The sequence below is a fragment of the Poeciliopsis prolifica genome, unplaced genomic scaffold (assembly GCF_027474105.1).
Source record: "Poeciliopsis prolifica strain line A6 unplaced genomic scaffold, Auburn_PproV2 SCAFFOLD021, whole genome shotgun sequence".
NCBI classification, from domain to species: domain Eukaryota; kingdom Metazoa; phylum Chordata; class Actinopteri; order Cyprinodontiformes; family Poeciliidae; genus Poeciliopsis; species Poeciliopsis prolifica.
Window position 1 is genome coordinate 5,347,576 of NW_026562396.1, and position 25,529 is coordinate 5,373,104.

General features: G+C 41.7%; 4 protein-coding genes and 1 long non-coding RNA gene across 6 annotated transcripts; 3 read left to right on the forward strand and 2 right to left on the reverse strand.

Moving 5' to 3' along the window:
- Positions 1–768: 768 nt before the first annotated feature.
- On the forward strand, positions 769–6,145 carry spata5l1 (spermatogenesis associated 5-like 1). Its single transcript, XM_055045105.1, has 10 exons — positions 769–1,719; positions 1,792–1,977; positions 2,645–2,929; positions 3,035–3,220; positions 3,705–3,863; positions 4,743–4,952; positions 5,051–5,278; positions 5,365–5,499; positions 5,731–5,856; positions 5,958–6,145. The coding sequence occupies exons 1-10, from the start codon at positions 1,126–1,128 to the stop codon at positions 6,093–6,095; spliced, it is 2,247 nt and encodes a 748-aa protein (XP_054901080.1). The 5' UTR covers positions 769–1,125; the 3' UTR covers positions 6,096–6,145.
- Positions 5,149–7,333, reverse strand: LOC129369596 (uncharacterized). The gene is made up of 3 exons (XR_008606956.1): positions 7,016–7,333; positions 5,721–5,844; positions 5,149–5,236 (listed from the first exon to the last, which is right to left on the reverse strand). It is a non-coding gene; the product is annotated as an uncharacterized LOC129369596 (long non-coding RNA).
- On the forward strand, positions 6,899–8,895 carry LOC129369595 (normal mucosa of esophagus-specific gene 1 protein-like). Of its 2 annotated transcripts, none has more exons than XM_055045107.1 (5): positions 6,899–7,003; positions 7,737–7,797; positions 7,876–7,964; positions 8,064–8,124; positions 8,292–8,895. In XM_055045107.1, exons 2-5 carry the CDS (start codon positions 7,759–7,761, stop codon positions 8,358–8,360), a joined length of 258 nt encoding a protein of 85 aa, XP_054901082.1. In that variant the 5' UTR covers positions 6,899–7,003; positions 7,737–7,758; the 3' UTR covers positions 8,361–8,895. The 2 variants fall into 2 exon arrangements, with proteins under 2 accessions (XP_054901082.1, XP_054901084.1); XM_055045109.1 differs by having other exon boundaries at positions 6,908–7,007.
- An 844-nt stretch (positions 8,896–9,739) lies between these two features.
- Positions 9,740–11,880, forward strand: LOC129369594 (normal mucosa of esophagus-specific gene 1 protein-like). The gene is made up of 5 exons (XM_055045106.1): positions 9,740–9,862; positions 9,979–10,039; positions 10,139–10,227; positions 10,322–10,382; positions 10,637–11,880. Exons 2-5 carry the CDS (start codon positions 10,001–10,003, stop codon positions 10,703–10,705), a joined length of 258 nt encoding a protein of 85 aa, XP_054901081.1. The 5' UTR covers positions 9,740–9,862; positions 9,979–10,000; the 3' UTR covers positions 10,706–11,880.
- Positions 11,881–17,588: 5,708 nt separating this feature from the next.
- Positions 17,589–25,120, reverse strand: slc30a4 (solute carrier family 30 member 4). The gene is made up of 8 exons (XM_055045091.1): positions 24,990–25,120; positions 24,124–24,670; positions 21,958–22,104; positions 21,142–21,295; positions 20,736–20,949; positions 19,850–19,955; positions 19,621–19,755; positions 17,589–18,539 (listed from the first exon to the last, which is right to left on the reverse strand). Exons 2-8 carry the CDS (start codon positions 24,548–24,550, stop codon positions 18,385–18,387), a joined length of 1,338 nt encoding a protein of 445 aa, XP_054901066.1. The 5' UTR covers positions 24,551–24,670; positions 24,990–25,120; the 3' UTR covers positions 17,589–18,384.
- Positions 25,121–25,529: the final 409 nt, after the last annotated feature.

Here is a 25,529-nt window from a genome sequence, read left to right on the forward strand (position 1 = left end):
ACAACATTACATCTGACCACTCAGGTAGTAGGTAAAACTCATTGCTCTATGTAGCTACAAATTAAAAGATGCCTCAACAGGCTAAAAATCCAGTGAAATCATCACCAGTTAACGCCACAAGTCAAATAATTATACTTCCTCTCAATTTAATATTTGAACATGACATCAGTTTTACATTTGAAAGTTCAACACACAATTATCTAGAATCTAGATTCAATGTATTCTCTTTTCTGTGCACTAGATGGCAACAGAGTACTAGAGAAACAAAAATTACTCTCAGAATGTGCTGGACGGCTATGACTTTTTGCTTTCACATCAAGCTGGTGTATAAACAAAAATATATTATATTATATTATATTATATTATATTATATTATATTATATTATATTATATTATATTATATTATATTATATTATATTATACAGAATAGTAAACCAGATTTGCTTGTGTAGTTTATGCAATCTGATAATTTGTGGTCTTTTCAATAAGGATCTCTGAAGGAGAGCCACATTGTTTCACTAAATGCATATAGTTAGAGTTTCAATTCATCTTTTTTCACCATCGATTTTTGTTTATCGCTCAATGCAAAATTTTTCTGTTCATTTATTTCAGAGTCAATGCTCATGTTTTCAGTTACAGTTATATTTTTCAAGCCCATATGTATTTTCAGTCATCTTTTTGGCCTCATAACATTTGCCCGACATGACTAAATAGCGGTGGGTCGTCTTCGCTGAAAGATGTTTGAGCCTGTGCGGTATCCGTAGTTTCCCTGTAATGCGACAAGTACGCTAGCACGCGCGTTTTCGCCGGAGAAACGCCGTCCGACGTAACACGTATTGAAAGGTTTTTATTGGCCATCTTTTTTTAACAGACACCACGCGAATTTTGTAAATACAGTACAACTCAGCTAATGTAATAATCGCTTTAGCTTATTAAATGTAGCTGCCATTTTCTTATTGAAGACACCACTGGTTGGTGTAAGGCGTTACCGAGTGTGTCGGTGTAATTCAGCTTCTACTTCACATTAATGGACGCCATTAAATGAAGTTTTTATTTCCTAAGTGCGCGCTGCTGCATCTGAGGCTCTCAGCTCTGTTTAGTGTCATCATGTGGCTTTAATGGACAATGGAGTCTCTTCGGCTGCTGTCGGTGGATCCCTCTGACCGGGGTTCTCAGAGATGCAGGCTGGGCCCGGGTCTCATGTCGTCGTTGGGTCTGAGGCTGGGCTCCCCTCTGCTAGTGTCTCTTCCCGGGGGAAGCTGCCTGTGCGCCGCCTGGCCCCGTCCCGACCTGGCGGAGGGCTTCCTGCAGATGGACCTGAAGTGTTTCACTCCCAGCCTGATTTCTGGGCTCCCCGCTCACCTGAGCGTGGACACGGCTCAGCTCAGCCCCGTGCCCTGCACCAAACTGAAGTGTGTTAAAGTGACTGTGGTGGTTCAGAGTCTGGACTTTAAGAAAACCACAAACTCCAGCCTGGTTCACGAGCTTGTGAAGGACATGTTGACGGGCGTTTATGTCCATAAAGAGTTTGTGATCAACTTGCAGGATTTTAATACAGACATAAGATATGTTGTTGTGCACGGCATCAGTCCAGAGTCTGCAGCTGCTGGAGTCATCACCTCTAAAACTGGTTTAGAAATAGCTCAGATCCAGACAGTCCAGCATTACAAGAGTCGAATGCAGGACCAGCACATCCCCACCCTGGGAGGACTGGAGGAGGTCAGTCTCTACTTACTGTTATCACCCCAATCCACAAGGTTGACTCCAACATGTGTTTTTCTTCTGCTGCAGGTGAGTGCATCCCTGAGAGAGATGCTGCAGCTGCCCCTCCTTTATCCCAACACCTTGACCTCGCTGGGGGTGTCCTGCCCCAGAGGAGTGCTCCTGGTGGGACCTCCCGGAGTTGGGAAGACCGGGTTGGTCCATAGGGTGGTCATGGAGGTGGGAGCCAGCCTGGTGGTGGTCAGAGGACCAGAGGTAGGAGCTGCTGTGCACATTGTCATTTTCAGTGAGTAATTTTGCAAAGTCAGTGACTGGGGAACGTTTCAACTGGAAATTACTTTGTTGTCATTTTGGTTCTTAAAAAGGTTTCAAGAGATACAAATCAAATATCTTGCATTCTCTGTTTGTTTCAAGACAAAGTAAATGGTTAAACTACTATATTGTCAAAGAATAACTATTCCAGAGTGAGTCTTCAAAATAAACTCAACTGTACAAATATATTTGAGCTTCTTTTGTGTTTTATGAAAATAATAATTAAAAAAATACGAACAAAAAGCTGCTTCTTTAATTTTTTTCATTACATCCCTTGATTCTGATTTGTCAAATTCAGTTTGAGTCAGACTCCACTTTCTATATTCATCTCATCTGATATCAAATAGATTGTAGTTTTACTTGCAGTGTTTTTTGAAATGATAGCAGTAAAAAGGTGAATATTCTTTGTAATGAGCACTACAAGACCACAAATAGATTTAGCTGGTATGATTGTCATGTTTTTTCTGATGTTTTTAAAAATTATTTAAAATAAATGTTTATAGAGATCATGAATCAATGGCATTCAAGGTTATTAGGCCATGAGAATGACACGAGATCGACATGTGGTGCATAAGTGCAGCTGAGTCACAGCAGCGGTCTCCTTTGTCAGGTTGTCGGGTCACGGCCGGGTGAGAGCGAGGAGACGCTGCGGGCTGTGTTTGATCGTGCCCGGTCTGCAGCAGAAGAGGGCCCCTGCGTGTTGTTTTTGGACGAGCTGGACTCTCTGTTTCCAAGGAGAAGCGGCTCCTCTGCGCCGGAGAACCGGCTGGTGGCTCAGCTTCTCACGCTGATGGATGGGATGAGTCGGTCCGACCGCTTCCTCATCGTCGGAGCCACCAACAGGCCAGACAGTTTAGACCCGGCGCTGCGTAGGCCTGGGAGGTTTGACAGAGAGGTGCGGCGTTTTAATTTATATAGCCCTGTATGTAGCATGAACGACAGCTGCTACATGCAAAGCAAAACCAGTAAAACCAGAGTTTTCATTTGTCCTCTTTATAAGGTGGTCATCGGTGCTCCAACTCTGCTGCAGAGAAAGGCCATCCTGTCTGTTCTGTGTGAGAGAATGCCCGTGGGCCCCACCGTGAACATTGCAGAGCTTGCTCAGATAACGACAGGATATGTCGGAGCAGACCTGAGTGCACTGTGCAGGGAGGCTGCCATGCACGCTCTGAGGGAGAATGTAAAGGTAAATGCAGAGAAAATGAGTGATCATTTTTAAATTTATTATTTGCCCAGATATGATCATTGCAGCTTACTGCAGCGGTTTCAGTGACACTGAGCACAGCAGCAAACCTAAAACAGAATGGCTGAAAATGAAAAGAATCAATTTACTGGAATGGTCCAAAGTCCAGACCTCAACAGTGGCTGAAGTCTTACGGTGGAACCATAAAGAGAGCAATGCAAAAACAAATGCATGTAAAACTCATTAAACTGAAGGAATGTTTTGAAGAAACCTAAACAACTTTGCAACACTGTGAGAGAGTGATGAAGTCAGACAGACACTGGCTACTAAGAATTATTGCTGTGAAAGCTCTTGAATTGTGGAACACAGTTTGTAGGACTGTGTTCCGTGCAGACAAAATGTCAAATCTTTGTTTTTATCCAACGTTTGGATCAGGAACAATTTATGAGTTTAGTGTTCTGTGATTCAGTAACTCTGTTTTCTGCAGGGTTCAGGGGAGCAGGTGGTGGATATGAAGCACTTCCAAGAGGCCCTAAAGTTGGTGGGCCCGTCCTGCCTGAGAGGCAGCCTGGGCAGGACGGAGCTCTCCCCGGTACTTTGGGAGCAAATCGGAGGCCTGGAGGAAGTCAAAACCAAACTAAGACAGGTAGGCTAACTAGGGGTGGGTGATGTGGACTTATCTTATGGTGCTGTTGTGATAACAATATTTTTTTTTATCATAATCCATTTATTACTTCTTTTTTACATAACCATATGGCTGAGACTGGAGGGCTCAGCAATCATAGTGCCACAAACACAAATATTGTTCTTGAAATAGGCTTATTCAGGATGCCACTTACTTATATATAAATGTGATTTATATCACTACACTACAATGCAGTGTAGTGATATAATTTAATCATATTTAAATTTAGAATTGACTGATATTTATTGATGCATGTCACTTGTAGAACAGTGGAGAAAATAAAAAAAATAACATTCCCGATTACCATCAGTAACTGAAATTTATTATGATAAGAAATTTGATCCACCCATTTTCTACCACCCTTGTCCCTAGTGGGGTTGGGATGAAGCTGGTGCTTATCTCCAGCTAACGTTCCGGGCAAGAGGCGGGGTTCACCCTGGACAGGTCGCCAGTCTGTCGCAGGGCAACACAGAGACAGACGGAACATGCAACCATGCACACACACACTCACACCTTGGGAGAATTTAACTTAGAGAGACCAGTTAACCTGACAGTCATGTTTTTGGACTGTGGGAGGAAGTTGGAGAACATGCAAACTCCGTGCAGAAAGACTTCGTGCCAGGAATCGAACCCAGGCAACAGTGATACCAACTGCGCCACTGTGCAGCCCTGATAAATGTATTATGGTAAATTGATCTGATAAGCAGTATGATAAATTTCCACCACTAAGGCTGACTGAGCAGTGGGGCTGGATTTATAGAGCTAGAAAGAGAAAGTATGATGACATGGTTTCATTCAAAGCATAGTTAAGTGATTTTTCTCTTTAATTCTCTACCACAGAGCATTGAGTGGCCTATGAGACACCCTGAGGCGTTTCTCCGTCTGGGTCTGTGTCGGCCACGCGGCGTCCTCCTGTATGGACCTCCAGGATGTGCAAAGACGACGCTTGTCAAAGCTGCTGCCACCTCGTCCCGCTCTGCCTTCCTGTCTGTCAGCGGTGCTGACCTGTACTCTCCGTACGTTGGAGACTCTGAGAAAGCTTTAGCTCAGGTACCTTCTATTAGTTTTCTGAAATATGCAGAGAGCAGATCATTTTTATTTCTTCTTTGTTCCATCTTTCAAACCATTGCATCTGTCTTCACGTGCAGCTGTTCCGGCAGGCCCGCGCCTGCGCGCCCTGCATTCTGTTCCTCGACGAGATCGACTCGTTGATCGGTTCGCGGTCCGACGTCGGGACTCCTAACAGTGTACAGACCCGGCTGCTCTCTGTGCTGCTGAATGAGATGGATGGGATCGGCCTGAAGACGGTGGAGAGGAGGGGAGCAGATAAGGTCCTGCAGGCAGAGGGAGTGGAGCAGAGTCACACAGATGATGAGGTCACATGTTGCTGACATCACACAACTTCTCATCTTCACACCCTGACTTTAATAATAAGCTGTTTTTTTATTATTTCTTTTAACAGCTGGACTGTCAGGAGGTTTGTAACAAAGATGTGATGGTTGTAGCTGCCACAAACAGACCCAGCTGCATCGACAGCGCCCTCCTCAGACCCGGCAGGCTGGACCACATCATTTACGTTCCACCCCCTGATCTGCAGGTTTGATTTTACTTCGTAGAGTGCTTACTCTACATTACCTTGTTAAATTTAATCATAGTTATGCAGTGTTTTTTTTATTTATTAAACTCTCCAGTTTAATAGAAGCTTAGGCTGTTTTAACATGAAGCAATAAAGAGAGACAGAATAATTTTTACACAATAATGCGTAACAGCAACTGAGTCCTTTAATGTCAAGTCTCGTGGTGCATTGATTTGTGTTACCTGTGTTAAGGCTCGACTCGCCATCCTAAAAGTTTGCACAAAGTCTATGCCTGTGGATTCACGCGTCTGTCTGGAGGAGCTGGCTGCAAAGACAAAGCTTTACTCTGGAGCTGACCTGGAAAACCTGTGTAAGGAAGTAAGTGTGTCCAAAGTGGCTTTTTTGTTGACAGTTAAAAAACATACCAACAAAGATATATTTTTATATGTATATAATATTTTTATTTTTTTGCTTTTTAGGCTGCTCTGCTGGCATTGCTGGAGGAGAACATGGAAGCTTCAACCATCCAGCAGACACATTTTCTTCGTTCCATCAGTAAAATGAGTCCTTCTCTCACTGCTCAGCAGATTAGTTCATATTTAATACCTCACCAGTGATGTATTTTTATACAAAATATCAGTTTTAAAATAAATATCATGACATGTAACTTCTACTGTCTTTTTTTTTTATCTCATAAGCTTTTCAATGACATTATTTAGGCTATTTTTAACACTCATATGTTCAACTGTATTTCAGCTTTGAAGTCTGACCACTGGAGCATTTGTTATTATCAAATAGATGCTATGTCCTTCCGCTATATATTACAATACAGAAAGAACCATATACTTTCCATTTACCTCATAAATCCTCTCTCTCAGCCCTACATTTTCTTTAGAAAACTAAAGGGTCCATCCAGATTATGACAACTGTGATGCCTTAGTAAATGATCTTATACTGAAAATAAGTTGCATTAATAAGTTGGAAAATAAGTTCATATGTAGCAAATAGTATCATTAAATTCTTGCTAAGAATGGTTAAAGTGTTTTTAACCATTAATAATACTATACTATTATGTTCTATAATACTATAATGTTCAAAGTGAGTATTTGTTTTCGATCAATGCTGTTGTTATGAGCTTCATACTTTTGTTTGGTTTCTCTTCAATGTGTCCAGCAAATTACTTGAATTTCCTCAAGAAACGCAAGAATTATAATGACAAATGTCAGTAAATTTTCAAATTGAGAATATGTTTTCATACGTTTGTACTGTTTGCTCTCAAAAAGTCTGTTTTCTTCTGAACACAATCGGTATAAGCGGCATCCGCGATAACCGATATTTTTTACTTCGTATCGGATCTTTGTCAGTTTGCATTTGTAGGAATATGACCGAGTGAGCGCTGTCACCATCAAAACTATCTTTGAAATGTTCTCTGGTAACCGTGACAACGAGAATTTGGGCAGTTAGGAGAAAGTAAACGCTCACGGGCTCCATCTGAACGCTTTGTATTTCGGAAAACTTTCATTTCGTAGGTATTTACCTGTTTGGGTGGCACTTACGCAGGTGTTGTCTTTTGTGGATGATGATGTGTACAACAGCGTACATATCACGTAACTTTAAGATGTGGTAATTAGCTAGTCGCATTTTTCCTCCTGTATTTCAGTTACAAAAAACGTTCATAAAATATTTTTGGAGTCCTTATTATCCGTTAGCTATTGAGCGCTCTTTGTAAAGTTACGCAGCTAAAAAACAAACAAAAAACAATAATTTGCTCTATTTAGCTCGTCGTAACAAAAAAAAAAGTGCCTGTTCAAGTCCGCCACCACCGGAGTTCAGAGACGCGAAACCCCGAGCTTTTATTTTGATATTCCACTTCCGCTTACCGATAAGTCCATTTGCATATTAGCTAAGTGTTTAGCTAGCAACTTCACTATTTTGTGAGCAAGCAAAATATTTGTGAGTTTGAAAACATTGTTTGGAAAATAAGTATATAGTTTGGAATTAAATGTATAAAGTCAGTCCTTTCGAATTAATTATTTAGTTTGGAACTCATACAATTATAAATGTTGGAATGGCGTGGTGAAAATATGTCAGAAAAACGAAGACCCACATTTTTTTTCTCTGGCAGGCCAAATACAGCGAATTATTGCTGTTAAATTTTTATTGCGTAGCTTTACGAACGGCACTCTACAGTTGGCTGACACATGTGGTAAGGAAAGTACATAAACCAGCAAGTGAACAGCATGCCATTTTCGCAATAGGTGTTTTAAGGATTTTGACAAAATGTCCGGATTCTTCCGGTTGATGATGAAGAGGAAGGAGGTAAGATGTTTGCTTTATACACTTTTGGCAAGGCTCGAACTGCTTGATCAGGTGTGGCTGGTTTGTTTCTTGTTTCAGGTGATTCCTATTGTGGGAATAATGGCTTATTCTGCGATAGGATCATCATCAGTTGCCATCTATTTTCTGTTCCACAAGAATGATGTGATGTGAGTTTTTTTTATTATTATTTTTTTTTTACTCTTTTTGAAGAAATTTTGTCAATTAGGGCTGAGTCATTAAATCCGCTGTTTAAATTTGCTGTGTAGTTTGAACAGGTCTTCAAATCCAGAACCTTGGGATCAAGTGGACCCTACAAAACCTCAAAAGGTGTATTTTAATTTTTGTAAACAAGCATTGCCTTCCACCCAACTTCTGAGATGTGCTGCCTCACTATCACTGTGGCATCAGAGTCAGTCCTCCAAATATTCATGGTAACAGTGGTAAATACCTTAAATGAAGTGGCTCTCTTTTTTTTTCCTAAAATTTTGTTGCAGTTTGTCACCATCAATCAGAAGTGGGAACCAGTGGAGACTCTGGAATTGGTGAAGTCCATGACCAAATGAGAACGAGGAGAAAGCATAATTTCTGAAGTTGTTTTTTTGTTATTTGGTCTCAAGCTGTTCATGTTCATGTTTTTTCTTTTGTACTTTAACAGTTTAATTTTACTGTCGGATGCCTGAGCTGTATCAAAATATGTATTGCTGTCTGAATATAAAAAGGCATAACCCCGGACTATTGCGCTCTATATTTTCAATAAAGCCGAGCTTTTTTGTGGCTTAGAGGAGCGGATGGTTTCTGTCTTGATATAATGCTCTCCTGACTAAAGCTAAAGTTACCACTCTGATCAGAAGTTTTTATATACATTAGTCATCATAATCCAGAGTATGATTTGTTCTTTGTTGTTTCAGTTTAAACACAAAACCTGGGGGGAAATTGCATTGTGTTTTTGTTTTGTTTTTCCATTTTTGTATTGGTATGTCATCTGGTTTTGGTGACTACAGGAGTCTCTTAGGCTACCGTTGTTGATGACCTTGTGAAAGACGCACTGAGGAGTGTTTGTATCCATGAGGAGTTTGCAATAAACCTGAAGGATTTTAATGCACTAGTTGGTGGTGTCCTGTCCCAGAGGCGTGGGACCTCCTGGAGTTGGGAACTCCGTGCTGGTTCACTTTGTGGTCATGGAGGTAGGAACATTTTAATTTTTACTGATTAATTTTGTCAAGTCAGTGATTGGGACACATTTTCCAGGCACTGACTTAAAAAAATGATATTGAATGTGCTGGTTAGACATTGTTATTTTAGTACTCAAAAGAGTTTCAAGAGATGCAAAACAAATATCCTGTATTTCATGACAAATGACTAACTTCTTATGTTCAAAAATAAATACTCCTGAGTGAGACTTTAAAAATCACAAGAGATTTGTATGGATATATTTGAGTTTCTTTCATGGTTTTTGAAAGTAAATGAAATAACTAAAGATCAAGAAGTTGTTCTTTAAGTATTTCATTTTCTCATTACATCGCTTCCTTCTGATGTGACGAAATCTAGTTTGAAAACTACTTTCTATATTCATTGTATCTGATGTAAGAGATTATAGTTTACATTGTTACTTGAAATGAAAACAATAGAAAGGTGAAGTCTTCTAATGAACTTAACTGGTGTTATTTTCATATTTCTGCTAATGTTCACGTTCTGGTGTATCCCTGAGTAACAGCAGTGTTCTTCTATGTCAGGCTACAAACAAATCAGTTTTAAAATAAATGTTATGTTGATGTAACTTTTACTGTGTCATTTTGTTGTCTCATAGCATTTGCCATGACACAATTTTTGCTGTTTTTAGCAAATCATCTAGCGCTATCTTTCAGTTTTCAAGTGTGACCACTAGAGGGCCCTGCACACTTGTATTTTGTATCTAATAGATGCTTTGCCCTTCAGTTGTACATTACAATACAGGAAGCATCATGTGTCTACGTGCCTGTCACCTCGTAAACCCTTGCGTACTGTCCTACATCAGTTTGTCTCCTGCTGTGCAGGACTCAGACTTCAGGAAGCTCTGAAGCAGCAGGTAAGACATGTTGCACCGAGCTGCCTTTGGGACGTCGCCTCTTCCCTTAGGAAAGTAGAGACTCAGACTGAGGATGTACACAACAACAAGTGAAAACCAAACTATTTTCTCTGCAGGTGTTTTGAGTATTTTGGAAACATGTCTGGATTCCTCCAGTTGTTGAAGAAGAGGAAGGAGGTAAGACGTTTGCTTTTTTTACTAGTTTTATTTGTGCAGCCGGGCTGCTTCTAGTGAAGCTCAGATCTGGTTGTAATGCTTCTTGTCTGTCTGTTTCAGCTGATCCCTCTGGTGGGATTCATGGCGTTCGCAGCAACAGGAGCCACATCTGCTTCCCTCTACTTTCTGTTCAACAAAACCGATGTGATGTGAGTTTTTCCTCTCGTTTTTAGCTCACGCTTGATTAAATTACATCAATTAGAGCTGACAGAGTATAATCTGTTATTTTTTTTTTCTGTACAGTTTAAACAAGACAGAAAACCCAGAACCATGGGAAAGAGTGGACCCATCAAAGCCCCAAAAGGTGTGTTTTAGTTTTATTTAAGCTTTATAAGATTCCATATTGCTATATTAATTTTGACGAGGGTTTCAGTTCTCTTTATTGCGGCATGTAAACAAGCACCGCCTTCTTCCCTGCTGCTGATAGACAGTGCTGAGTCACTATCACTTGTCCCAACTGCCTTCTGTGACATCAGAGCCAATCCTGGTAATAGCCAAAGGATAACTATAACAAAGGCTCTTCTCTCTTTTTTTTCTGTCTGTAACATTTTACTGCAGCTAATCACCATCAATCAGCAATGGAAACCAGTGGAAACTCTGGAAATGGTGAAGTCCATGACCAAATAAAGAAAGAAGAGCCAGTATCATCTCTGAAGACGTTGAGTCTTGACCACTTGCCAGGCCCCCTCATCAGTCTAGCAGAATCCTTTCTGCACAAACTGGGACGCTTTGACACTCAGTGTGCGGAAACGCTTCTGCTCAACTGGTGGGGTCTCACTCTGCTCTGTAGCGGCAACACGAGGACATCTAATCACATCGACAGAAAAAAGAAATGTCTGAGATTAGGACGGGTCATTTGTTTTTGTTTTTTGTCTTTTTGCCTAGCCAGAGCTGGAGAGATTAATTTTTACTTTATCAGCTGTGGTTCGACTTCATTGGTGTCTAAATATAAAAAGACACAAGCCCAGAGTACTGTACTGCATATTGTCAATAAAGTTGAGCTTTTTTGTGCCTTAGAAGACCAGATGGTTTCTGTTTCCATGTAATGCACTCATGATTAAAGGTAACGTTCCAGGTCTGGTCAGAAGTTACTATGAAGTAGTCCTCAACAGGAATGTTATTTTAATTTGGGGCATTTTGATTTATGCTATTCTGTTCATGTTGAACTCATTAAACAACGAAAGGAATTTTAAAAATGCACAACTTTAAATTCTTTGCCGAACTTGTCTTGGCGAATCGATGTTATTATATTTATGGCTTCGAGCAAATGCATACAACCTATTCAATATTTAATTAAATGCCCCTCAGAAAGTTGAAGAGAAATGTGAGCTTTGTAGCCATCAACAGAATTCTGTCAGAATATTTAATGTTCTTACTGGAATTGGTCGATTTGAGTTATCGCACTGTCAATGTGACGAACGAGGTATAACTCATTATGCTGTGCGGCAGTGGAACAACTACACATTGCGGTGTTTAGGAATATTATTGTTATTATGTACATTGAAAGTGATGTCAAAATGACAATATCTTTGTTCATCGCGATAATTTCGGAGACAGTTTATTGTCTTGCAAAATGTGTTACCCTGACTAAAGACTTCCCAGGAGTTCTGCACTTCAGTTCTTGTAAAACATGAAATGTCCCGGACAGACAGAACTTTGTTGTTGTGCTTGTCCTGCCCAAGGCTTTGACCAGTTTTCTTTCATATTAGGGTTAAAACCTGTTCACTGTTGGCCGTTTTAACAGAAAATTGATCCCAAGCAGCGCTCAAAAGTGGTTTTGCAATAAAGCTGGCTAAAATTAAGCTCGATTGTCCTGCACTCAGCCTTTTTGAAAAATTGTAGTTTATGCCTGAAACCCTGAACCAACCTTTTTAAATTAACTAGCACTTCTGATAGAAAGAGAGGTCAAATATCCAGCAAAAATTATGCAATGGTTTTTTTTGTGGCTACCAAAAGTATCGGGACATTGCTTTTAACCACATGCATATATTCACAGGTGGCAGTTTAGCTCCGATTCTACAGACAGTCGATACGTTCAAACCTGTTCACCCTCGACTTTTGGTTGCATGACCTCTCAACAAATGCCTCAGATTCATATCCATACTCATGATGACTGCACATAAACTGTGGGATTACACTACGCACAAACCCTTCTGCTCGGTCTTAGTTCAGAAATGTTTAGCCTCCGTGAAGGGGTGCAGCCTTTTCCACTTCAGTCACAGTGACTCGTCAAAAACAGGAAAACGAATGGGTGTTACCCACAGCTGGATGTTTTTCCATAATAAAACACGGGAGCCGACAGCAACACAGCACCTTTTAATTTAAACAGCTAGATATATTTCCTCAAACAGCCTTTTTAATTAAACAGTTGAATGTACAAGTGTCTTTCTGAAGGACACCTGTTCTGTCCCAGACAGAAAATCAAAATGAACCTGTTAACCCAAAACACTGGATGTGAACACTTGGTGCAGAGGTATCGTAAATACTTGCATACCTCTGGAAGGATTCCTCAACCGATGTATGCTGCTAGTAAACAATAGTTTTTTTTAGGGGAAATATGACTGAAGGTAGATTTGTTGCTTAAAGTGACAGCAGCAACAAACAGCTTTCACACTCTGGTGTGTGAAAAATCCAAATCTACCTATGGCCATTTAAGAAGGGCGATCAATACAGCCCTGCAGAAAAGAATCCCCACTGTGTTCAGGAATAATTAACTGGAAACTCATTTTCCTTTTTTCTTGTTTTGGACTAATTCCAACAGTTTTTCCTCAGAGCAACATTCTTTGCCCTTTTATAGATGCTTTGTGAGGTTAAACTAGCTGTATGCCAGTTAAAGCCTCAGAGTGATGGCGCACACGTGATAACGTTCAACCGTTCCTTCAAGAGTTTGCGACCATAAATAGGTTTTGAAACTGGATGCCACACACGCCTGGAAGCCAGTTTGCTCTGAAATGGACTAAAACATAAGCAATTTTCACCCTTTTTGATCCTTTATGCGGTTTGTGTAAGGGCATATACGTTCAAGGAGTTTAATCGTGTTTGGCCTGACATGGCGAGAACATGTCAGGTTGACAGAGTGTATGAAAAATGAAAACAGGCAAACGCAATAGGTCGGGGTGTCGGGGACTGGGCCGGGGGCGTGGTACGCATTCTTATGCTCTCGTCCCTGCAGCCTTGCTGGTTTGGCAAGTGCTGGAGGTCTGTGGATGGCTCGAGGGTTGTCCGGCGGCCTTGATCTTGGTGTGGTGCTGTTTGTGTGGTTTGTTCGGACCATGACCCACAGAGGTGCGTTCTTAGGTGCTGAGTGTTGCTTTCTGCTGTTTTAACTATTCTAGCAAATTTGAAACGTTGTCATCTTGAGATATCCTTTATGTAGAAAAACTCTGCCCTGTTATATGTAACGTGCATGGCCGACTAATTTATATAAATATCTAATCCAAAACTACAATCAAATTAAGTTTGCAAAATGCTTTCTTTCTAAAGAAGTCTGGCTTTTGCAACAAGTCATTGACTTTACAGCAATCCCTCAAATGACGCAGAGATTGCGTTGAGTCGGGTGCCTTGCAGCATCTCTCAGCAAGCACGTCAACAAGCAGCAAGAAAACACTCCCCCTTGTTTTCAGGAAAAGTCGAGCTGCTCCCAGATTAACTGATGGAAACTTATTTTTATCTTGCTCACATCTGAGGAACAGAACTGCCCTCTGCAGGAATGACCTACATACATAACTAGGATTTAGGCAGTGAATTTCCTTGCAAATAAAGGTCGGAATTACATATATGATATGTGGATAAATCAGAGGTTTTTTTTCCTACTTTCAGAAGAAAATAATGCAAAAAATATATATAGTTTTGCCAGCAATATCTGTACTGCTTAGTTAGTGATGGCAACAAGGTGGGAAAGAATCAACTCTCTGAAGCGTCTTGACGATCATGTTGAAAAAGTGAGAATGGATATTTGCTCTGATTGGCTCGTTTTCAAGATCAATATCAAATACAAGAACTAAAAGCTCACTGTTACTTTGATTCTTCTGTCACAGATCTCCAGATTTCATTCAGACGACAGTGGTTAGCAGAAAACTGTGCCGGTAAGGCAGGCTGTAAAGTAATAACCGCGCCACCTAAGCAACTAATCTGCTTAGTTTATGGCTGGATGGGCAAACAGAGTTCGCATTATGTTTCAGAGAGGCAACACTCATATCAGAGAGCGAATAATCAGAAAGTGTCTGTGCTAGAAAGTCGCCCTTGGCTGTGTCTGGCATCCACAGCCTGCAGTTCAGTTGGATATTCATGGTGTTGAATTGGCGTCTCATGACTTATTAAACAAAAGGAGACAATGCACGGAGAAGAAGGTGGAGCTTTTATTTCCTGCTCTGCAACCAGGAAGTGTTTTTCCTTTTGTTTGGTTCCACCTGCATTAGAGGTGCTGCCGTCTCTGTGTCACCCCCGCACAAGTTGTCGACCTTTTTGCACCGTCACGCTGCCTCATGAGTTTTCAGCAGTGAAATTTGATGGCTTTGGATAGACGAGCTCCGGCTTGCCCAGGCATCTGCATGGCTGAGAGGCTACAAAAACGAGCCTCAGACACAGAGAGCTTTATCGCTGTCACAATTTCATTCATCAAGCTGTGTTCGACACACAAGTCATTTACAGAAACAATGAGTCAGGAAGGGCTCAGCGCTGCAGACGTGCAGACGTACGTGACATTATGGCACACACACACACACACACTGAACACCACAGGTCATGTGACCAGCGAGTGAAAAACATTAACCTCAGCTGTAATTGAATATCAAACATGAAACTTCTTTTGCCTCACCTGTTTGTTCACGTCATATTATTGAAAGTTATTTTGTGCCGCTCGTTTAGGACAGATTTCCACGCTTTCCAGTGGAACCTACTCAGACAGGATAAAAACAAGCTGCGTGTTAGAGGAGGCAGAAAGGCAGGGGAGACGGAGGGAAACCGTTTCCTTCTACAACAGAGTTAACCGCTGTTTGAACATTTTATAGCACTTATGTTGCCTGGAAACTGACACCGTCTTGTCAGTTGTAAGCTTTTTTATATATTTGAGATTTACACATTAACTTTGATTGGTGGGCAACGTCGCGGCTATCACAGGATCATCTTTCATGTGGTCTGATGTGCTCTTCAAGTAGATTCACATTAGAGAAAACACAAAGTTTCTCTAATTCACAGGCCTCTCGATACTTGACTACCTGCACTTGCACTGGCCAGCCACACACCTTTAAAAGTCACTTTTTTCCTTCAGCACTGCCTTGCATTTCCTGTGGAAACAGCATCAGCAAACTCTCCTCAGAGGCCTTGGGCCTCGTTGACAGGAGAACATCAAGCCGTTGCTACAAATTTCTCCGCCACAGATACATGATGCACCATGTCTTGTTCTACCACTTCCCAAAGGTGCCTATTATAACTGGGGTCTGCTGACCTTGGAATGTCATCGTAGCGATTTCAATTGTGGCCTCGGTTTTCCTGTTAAAAGCAAAGAGGCCTGCTGCTGAAATCCACCTGCTTCAAAGTTGACCTGTGTTCAGGGATTATATTTTGCATACCTTGGTTGATGCCTCATCTTAAGCCATGATTCTCACACTACTGATGGCAATCCTATAAAAATGTACATAGTCCACCAGCCTCTCAAACACTTTGACCAGGTCGTCTGTAAACAACCATGTGATTGAATTTCCTACCCCACACTGATTCCCACGTTGACCTCCGTGTTTCTAGTCCCTGCCATCTGATTGGCTGGTTTGTCCGTGTTGATGAGCCTAATACAGAGCAGGTGAATGTATATTTTATTACTCGCTAACAGACGATTTTGCTTCATGCACTTAATCACATTTCGGCTTCAAACGTTGTCATTTACAAATTCAGCAAATGCGCGACCCCTAGTGTTGGAAAAATGAACCACATATAAATAAAAAAAAAAGGATCAAAAGCTTTCATCCAATCCTGATCAGATTTGCTGTGGTCACTTTTGAGTAGAATATGAGTAGAATACATAAACAACCACAGTTTATGCAAGATGCAGCTTTGTTAGACATTTTACAGACTTTTTTATGGATGGAAAAGTTAATGTCCCTTCAACCAACTAATGGTTTTGATATCCTTTACAATAACAGTTTAGTCTCTGAGTCTCAAACTTTCAGATATGTCTTTCATTGAGGCAGAGGACTTTTGGCCCGCCTTTCTGAACAAAATTCTTTTATATTAACCATCTTCTTCGGGATGGAGTTGGGAGGTTTCCTGCCCCAAGTGGAGGAGTTTAAGTGTCTTGGGATCTGGTGCATGAATGAGGGAGAGACGGATTGGCACCGCGTATGATCTGTCGTGGTGAAGAGAGAGATGAGTGAAAAAGCAAAGCTCTCAATTTACCGGTCGATCGACATTCCTACCCTCATCTGTCATGACCAAAAAAACAAGGTCACGGATGCAAGAGGGCGAAATGGGTTTTCTCCACAGGGTGTCTGGGCTCTCCCTTAGAGACAGGGTGAGAAGCTTGGTCATCCAGGAGGGACTCAGAGCAGAACCACTGCTCCTTCATGTCGAGAGGAGTCGGCTGAGGTGGCTCGGGCGTCTAGTTAGGATGCCGCCTGGACGTCTCTCTGGGGAGGAGAACGGGCACGTCCCACCAGGAGGAGGTCCGAGACATGCTGGAGGGACCATGTTTCTCAGCTGGCCTGTGAACACCTTGGGATTCCCCCAGAGGAACTGAAACAAGTGGCTGGGGGGAGGGAAATCTGGGCCTCCCTTCTTAAGCTGCTAATCCTGCAACCCTGGTTTAAAAATCAGCCTCTGTCCTCTTCTGCTCTGATGTGAGAGATTTGATTGACAGACCAACCAGGTCAGGTCTGAACGTTTACCAATATTCACCTCACTGTTGCCAACTCAGCCACTTTCTTGCTACATTTAGCAACATTTCAGACAAAAAAAATTCATATCAACCAAAATCAAAATCAGCAGGTCAGGATTTTTAGAAATCAGGAACCAGGGATCGGCCAGAAAACTGCAGTCGGTGCAGCTCTACACACATATGTGTGACATTCTTTGATTAAATAAATTTCTCTTACGCGTAACTCCAATACCTAAAACTTTAATTTATACCAGGTGAGTCTTTCACCCCTGAGAATGTGGACCGGTTCTGGTACTGGACTGATTCTGAGCCTTCAAATGATTTTAACAGAAGTTTCACAAAACTTAGAAGTTGATGTGACAATAACATTTCCCCAACTACAGCACAGAGCAGCTCTTCGATGTAGCAGCCATGTAGCCTGACGTAGCAACATTTTGCTAGACGATATCAAACATTGAGAAGTTTTAATTACTGTCATCAAACATGCCATTTTGGAGCCAAAATGAAAATAAATACAGATATTGAATGTGTGTATGTTAAGAGTGTGTGTCAAGTCTTGTTTGAGTGCAAAACCTGACTGTGATTAATTCTGAAACACTTGGCCGCTGCTTTCCTTTATTATAAGAAACACAGTACAAATAACACAACTGAAAACTTTATTAAACCAAAACTGTGGTCTTGCTTTTAATACTATTTTTGGGGTAGTGGAGATTTAGCTTTACATTGTCTCAACTCTTCCGAAAACGCCATAAATAGCAAATACAGCGCACGTCATTCCTTGTGCTCACCATTCACCATTGATTTTCTTTACAGAGACAGAAATCTGCCTGGTAACAGACTTCAGGTGAACACATTTGATGAGGTGTAAATTTGACAAAGTAGAAATGATAATAAAAAAAAGTGAGGGGCTGAAACACAAGTCTCATAACCCTTGAAAAGGTTTAGCGTGCATGCACTGAGGCCAGCTACAAAATCAAATGAAAATAGCTGATATCCACGCTATTACAATAAGATCATAGCATTCAGCTTCAACGCATTAGAATAAAGTAACACCTTTAAATAACCAAACATCATTTGAAACAAAGCAAAATTCTTTCAATACAAATAAAAATCACCCGTTGCAATAGGCTTTATTGGTGAATTAAGGTCAAGTTTTCAGATTATTCTCTGCATAAGAGATCATTTTCCACCCAATGAGAGCAATGCAGGCACGGGGCATTAGATCCCCCAGAGGCTGCAGTCCTCCTCCAATTAGAAATGTGCATCTGTTGTCGTTCCGCTGACTGCGCTTAGGCACCGCCGTTTCTCCCCAATCCATGTCTCTATACTGTAGCTCTTGCAATGGCACCGAGCAGCACCGAGACATCCCGGCCCCTCCGTGTGTGCTCACCCCTGCCTCCACTGAATCGGACCGCGTACGTCAGTGAAACAGAGACTCTCAGACGCTGGGCTGCTGACACTGTGCACAGTTACGTACTGTCCTCTGTCTGTGAGTCTGGACCTGCACCGTGCATCTGGTGAGGCCGTAGGTGTGAAGCAGCAGGTGGCGTGCCTTGGCCTGGACGTCTTCCCAGTTGTTGGCACTAGAGGGAGCTGTGCACACAGGGGGGAATATGATTACAGCTAGCTCGGCTGTGGATTTCATGTTTCAACAAAGTGATTTCAAAACAGTCAGTCTTCTGCAGTGTGAAATATCTACTACTAGATTCCCAAGTTAAGTGAAAATCTTTAGAGACCAAGAAGTCAGGCAAGTCAACTTTAAATTCCAAGCTAATTATAGTTTCATTTTTGAGAACAGAGTATAAGGAGTCTCACACAGACTCATTCCCTCACTTTATTTTTAGCCTATCCAGACCAAATGACAAAAATAATCATGCCACAGTTTGTTTTAACATATAAAAGATTTCTCTCCTAAACAACAGCAGCTGAATCCACAGAATACCTTTGCAACGAAAACAACTGTTACCGCTGGAGGTATTCTGATGATTCAGTTGTTGTACAATAATGTTGCACAGAAAGATAAGCTGGAACAAAAGAAAAGCCTGTTCTTGTTCTCTGGTCGATCCAGCATGTGCCGACTGTACAACAATAATCACTTTCACTCCTTCATAAGGCTGATGTCTACTTGAGTAAGCAAGATGGGGCTAAAAACATTTCAATTTGCAGCTAATGGAAAACTTTGAAGTGTTCAACTAAAATACATTCAGATGCAAATAGTGAAGCGCTTAAGTGTGTTTATTATCCATGAACCTGCTGGTTGTTGGATGAGACACTGGAGGGACGTTTTATGAGATGAAATAAGGAACATCAGATGGTCTGTTAATGGCTGAAGTTTACAGGGTTTTCTACAGTGTTACATCTGATAACAGCATGTATCAGCACACTAAGCACCAATCCTGTTGTAAAATCAGAATGTACATAATTATTAAACCAAAGGCCAAAGATAAGAACAAACTCCAGAGGCCATGGCGACACTTGGCACAAAGCCTTTCAGGTCACTGACACGTCATCTACTGTCATGTCAGCAGCCAACCAACATCAAGTACATATGCTGAGAAAATCTTTACGTTTTCAATTTAAACAAAGGACTTTGATCTGGCATGCTGAGCAGTAAACTGGAGCTGAATTGCCTGAAATCTTTCCATTTCATCCCATGTTTATTGTAGATACTTACTGAGTTGCAAGTGCACCAGCGCTGCGGTCTTGTCAGCCGTCAGAGCCCAGACATTCAGCTCGTCGACAGACTGGACGTCCTCCAGCTTCAGGAGGTCCTCTTTGATTCGCTGAGTGTCCAAATGTCTGGGAGCACCTGGAGCACGGGAAAATGATCACCAGAGCTCCCGCTGTAACTTATTCATAAAAGCTAACCAAAGTAAGCTCGGGGAAAATGAACCTGGCCTTACCTTCCAGCACAATGACTATCGTGTCTCGAATGATGCGGACTGTGGTGAAGAGGACCAGAACTGAGAAAATGTAGGTGCATATGGGGTCCGCCAGCTTCAGCTCCGGCTGTGAAGTCAGACATTTGCGTTGAGTCAGATCAGTTGTTTTGCAACTCACTGTTAGCAATCATTACATGCAGGTAAAGCTCAGCAAGACTGTCATCAAAAACTGAATTTAAATCATTTATTAATTTAAGAAAAATATCCTTAACATACAGTGATATCGCTGTAGCGCTGATATCTGTTAATTTTGATGATAACGGCAAATAGCAAATTAAATCCACTCAATTTTCTGAGAAACTGACATTTCTGCAAGTTTGAATGAGTGGCATTTAGGACTTTAAGAGGAATTTAGGACTGCTATGGTTTAAATTCAAGGCATACACAAATTACCATAAAATTATCTAAGAATTTCAAAGCTATGCGTTACATGTTACTCTGGGACTCAGCTTGCCGGTAAAAAAAAAAACAGGCTTCAAACTTTTTCAAAACTTTTTGCTCTCTGCATAAATTGTGTTTAATTAAACTAATGCACTAAAACCAGTTTTAGATGACAATAAAAGCAGGAAGATGCATGCAGGCGTGTTATGACTTGTTTGGGTTCATCAACCACAACGCTGCTTGAATGCTGTTTGAGCAATATGTAAACAGGGACAGATGGATTAACAAGGAGGCTCCAAACTAGGGCAACACGCTGTTACTTTATGAATGATGGATTGCACCATAATGTTGCTCAGTACTGTTAACCTAACTCTGCTATAAGAAAAGAAGTGAAAAAAAATCTGCAAAAGATTTTACATAATCCGAATTATGACTTCAGGAGGAATATTGGAACTGGCGATTTCACCTTGAAGCGGACGATATAAGCAGCTATGAGCACACCGACGCTCTGGAGGAGATCTCCCAGAGCGTGGATGAAGGCCGCTCTAACGGCGAGGCTGCCGCTGGGCCTCTGCTGACCCGGCCCGGCAGAGTGTGAACCCGAGGGAGCAGCCGGACCGTGGGAATGACCGTGACCGTGAGAGTGGAGGTGGCCTCCCTGGTTTAACAGAAAACCCATTCTGAAAAGACAAAGAGACATTAAATCACACGTCTGACCAAATCACTAAGCCGACTCTGTAAACACTGACTTACAGGTCAACACCTGAAGTCTGTGCAGTAAAGGCAGCAGCACTTTGGACTGAACTTATAAGGTATTTTTCTGCATCTCATAGATTTGTTTGTTCTTTTTCGGTAGAAATGGCCATGCTTACATAAGATTAACCGCCACCCCTACAGCTGCAGTGATGAGCATGACGTCCCCATCTATGTCAAAGTCCTGATGCACAGTCCGCAGGACGGCCTCGTACAGCAGGATGGTCGTCAGGATGTAGATGAGCAGCACACTGAGGACCGCCGACACCACCTCTACAACGACCACACACAATCGGACGTCAGCTCAGAAACACACGCTTATTAAACGCTGACTTAACCATATTACACTTCTCTTTTAACAATGTTACAGTAACGATTAAAAAAAAAAGAGCAGAAATTTTCTTGCAACTCAATCTCACACAATGGCTTTTGATCTGCGACTGTACCATCCAGTTTAACATGTGTGTTTAATAATAATAATTCTAAAAAAATATACATTTTTCTGAATTTTTCCATATTTTTCTCACATTTCTCATCATTTTTATTTTTTCCTTTGAGGAAATTAAACAGTAAACTGCTGTTGTACCACAAAAAAACAACAACTTAATTATGACGTATTAATGTGAAACACATAAAAAATCTGACCTTTGTAATATTTCTAAAGAAATAATCGTACTTGAAATTATTAACAAGTCTCTATAGGGTTTATACAGACCCAATCATTCAGCCAGCATATTGCCTCCATTGTTACAGATGAAATAAAAGAGATTGGATTCTTATCTGCTTTGAGCACAGCTGAAAATACACTTCTCCAAATTATTACTCAGCAGGAAAAGTAACATGAAATGCCACAGCGGGAGCAGCTGCAAATGGAAAGTGACAGGAAAAAAACCCCAAAAGAAAAACAAATCGGCTTGGCTGCCTGTGCAACTCACCAAGGCGATGTAGTCCAAAGGTGAATCTCTTGGTGGGCGGCTTGGTGGAGAGCCACAGGGCCAGCAGAGAAAACAAGATACCAACCACATCTGCTAGCATGTGCACAGCATCAGTCATTATTGCTAAACTGTTCGACACGTAACCACCTGGGGGGAAAAATGGAGGAAAATGAGAGATGTTTACGACTGGCTATCTAAAAATCATTCGTACGTCCTAGCTAAATTAGTTTGGTGCTGTTCAGTGTAATGGGAATTATTTTAAAGATAATAAGAAGGTGACGGCCAGTAGGGGATAAAAGAAAGGACTTACACAGAGAAAGACAGAAAAAAAAGACGGGAAGGGAAAAAAAATTGAGGACGGAGAGAAGAGAGAACGGACACAGAGGCAAGACACAACAGAAAGGAAAGAAAACATAAAGAACGAGAGGGAGAATGGACGAAACAAGTAAGGTCAAGAAGAAGGAAGAAAGATTAAAGAAGGAGATGAGGAAGAAAGGAGATAAGGTGAGAAGGAGTTAAGAAGTGTTGAGGACAGAAAGGAAGGTAGAAGGACGCAACGAAGGACAGCTAACGGGAAAATTGAAGGAAGTATAAAAATGGAGCGAGGACAGGGAGGGAGTTCCTGCCTGGGAACCCGCCAAATACACACTCTACTGAAGTTAAAACAAGTCTGCCGCTACTGTATGGTGAGACAATCTCAGATCTGATTGAAACAACAAATTAAAGTTCAAACTCCCGCATGAGACAGGTGTATGCTCTTCTTTCATAGAGGTTAATGTTTGATGAAGATACCCGAGGCGGCTTTCCCAGCTAGTTTATTAGCTGCTGAAAAGGTAAACAAACACCTGATTAATTTCAAAGGTTGCTTACGGGAGATTTATCCCTTTAGCAGTTCACTGGGTTTAGTTTTCCAGGAATAAATCACCGTTTGACCAGCAGCAATAAAAAAAAATTTAATAAAAGCTCCAGTAACTCCAGGCAGCCCCATCATAATTACTGCATAACAGATAGATACAATTTATTTCAGCTGAGCACAAGAACAAGATAAATGTTTCAGAGATAATTTTGTTCTCTTCTTGCTGCATCTCATTTCTGCCCTCAGCCCTGTGCTTTATAAGTAACATCTGTGGGCAAGGTGGGAAATACAAGGGACTCTAGATATTTTAAACTTTTTAGGGACACACTTGGAGACAAAGCAATCTTCTTTTTTTTAGCACAGTAACCAGCATTATGTGAATATTGAAGGGTTCCAATATAACCCTTCTGGTATGCTTATTATTCAGGCATTAGAAAACGGACTGGAGTCAAACATTTTCCACTTCAAACATTTAACTGCTACAATTAAAAGTTTGTGTAATCGCATGCAGTTCCCAGGAAGCCAAAAAATAAGTAAATAGGAAGAATAACAGTTATTTCTCCATTTACAAAGCATAATCATAAGAGCAAAACTATTGCTGAGCTCAGCTTCATCGCCAGGTGTTTGCTAATTGCTGCTGGCTAGTCTGAAGGAGCCGAGTGGCAGAGGTGCGAGGGAGGACTGCTCTTTGGGGCAGAAGCTTGAAAAGTGCAGGTCAGAGGGGGCGCTACACCTCAAAGAATGCGGTGCTAGGTCCGCCCAGGCGTTTTGCAAAGCTGAATGATCGACATGGAGATTAGAGGGTTTCTCAAACACGCATGAAAGACTCAAGGCAACGAGGAGATAACATCACGACATGACGTACAGCTCACACATGATGCCGGCTGAAGGGTTGATGGCTGCTTATTTGACACATCCAGGCATATTAAGTCATATTATGTCCATGCAATTGGAAACAGTGAGAATAGATGATGCATCTGCTTCATGAGGGAGTGTCTCGTTTCACAGTGGGATATTTTAACCACTGAGGGATGAGTGGGAGGGGTAGTGCTCGGGGCAGCACTGGTGAATGTGATTCACAGTGGGGCCAGCTGCTACTCTTGAGGCACTTCCCTTTCAACTGGGTGCATTTTCATCTCCAGAGTTTGTTTAGTTGCAGAGATAAAGTCAAAGGATTTGCACACAAAAGGAAGGTGGTTAAACAAGCATACAGAGATCGTTTAAGTATAAAAAGTAGAAAAGACAATCATAATGTTTGGATATTTTAATCATTTAAATTGAAAGCCACTTTTTTCCATTGTGGTCCTTACCTATAATTTCCCCCGTCATGAACAGGAAGTACAGTACAGCTGCGATGATGAGCCTCTTCATCACCCTCCTGTGTCTGATCCTCTCCCTCTTCCTGCTGCAGTTGTCACACGGGTCCATGTTCAAACCAGGGCTGCCCAGAGTGGACGAGGAGTCCAGCAGGGAGTCATCATCATCTTCTGCTTCGTCTCCCCCACCACCAGGCGGGACCACCACGGTGCTCACCGCCACCCCGTTGGACGGAGCCCCGGCCGAGTAGTCGGACATCTCTCCGGAGACGACCACCCTCAGCTTGTTGAACTTGGGGGCCTCGTCATCTTCCACCAGCTCGTCGGAGAAGTCAAAGGGAGCCGAGTCGCTCAGGCTCCAGTCGCTGCGATCCCTCCTGAAGGCGGACCGCACCTTATCGAAGAGCTTACCTCCTGACATGTCGAATGATTACCGGGGCTCAGCGTGTCGATAGCTCTGTGTTTAAGTCCCTGTGCTCTTGGGCAATCACTCACATCTTTATAAGGGAGCGCGGTGGTAAAGCTGCATGTCTGCCCCGACCTGTTAAAAAGGAAAGTGATGTCAAACACAGACAGTTTCATGCTGGAGAAACATGAAACAGACGCTTCGTGTTTCTACAACTGAGCAGGTCAAACAAGCAAACAAAAGAAGCAGCCGCTGTTTACAAAACTTCAATAAAGAAACATCAATAATTCTTCTCTGTGCCTTTAACAGAGAACGTTCACCTGCCCTCGTAAAAGCAGCACTGGCCAAACAGTAACAAGCTAGCAAGCAGATGTTAGCTTTCCCGTCACTTTCAGACTGAAGGGCAGCGCCTGTGACGTGACAGGTTGTTAACAAACACTCGAGAAAGACTTACTGATAGAAGAGTGTTCAGCAGGACCCGCTTACTCCGCTGTCATGATAGTAGTTGAGCAAACAACGCCAGAGCCCTGGAACCACCTTAGCTCCGCACTGAAACACAGGGAACTTTGCTTCTGTTGGGTTGGACATAGTCCTGGGATTTCCGGCTCTTTTCTGGGATCCATATCAATTGGATAAGTTCACCGGAAAGAATCGTTATCGTGCAGAGTAGAATTGCCCAGTATAGATTGGTTTCCTCACGATTGTGGTTTTTTTTATTGTAACATAGCGGGTCTCTAATCTTTTAAACCACTAAAAGTGTTTTTACACTTCAAGTCTGATGCTCAGAGTTTTCCAACTTCCACAACAATTTAGGCCAGACTAGCTTGCATATTGCATAGGAGTTTTTTTTTTTTGTTGTTGTTGTTTAATTGATTTTAGGCAATGAGGTGATTTTATAGCCGTAAATACAAAACTAGTTACACCTTTTCAAAAGAAACAAAACGAGTTAGAAAGGAAAGACCCATCGCATGAATCGGTTCCAATCGTTCCTGTA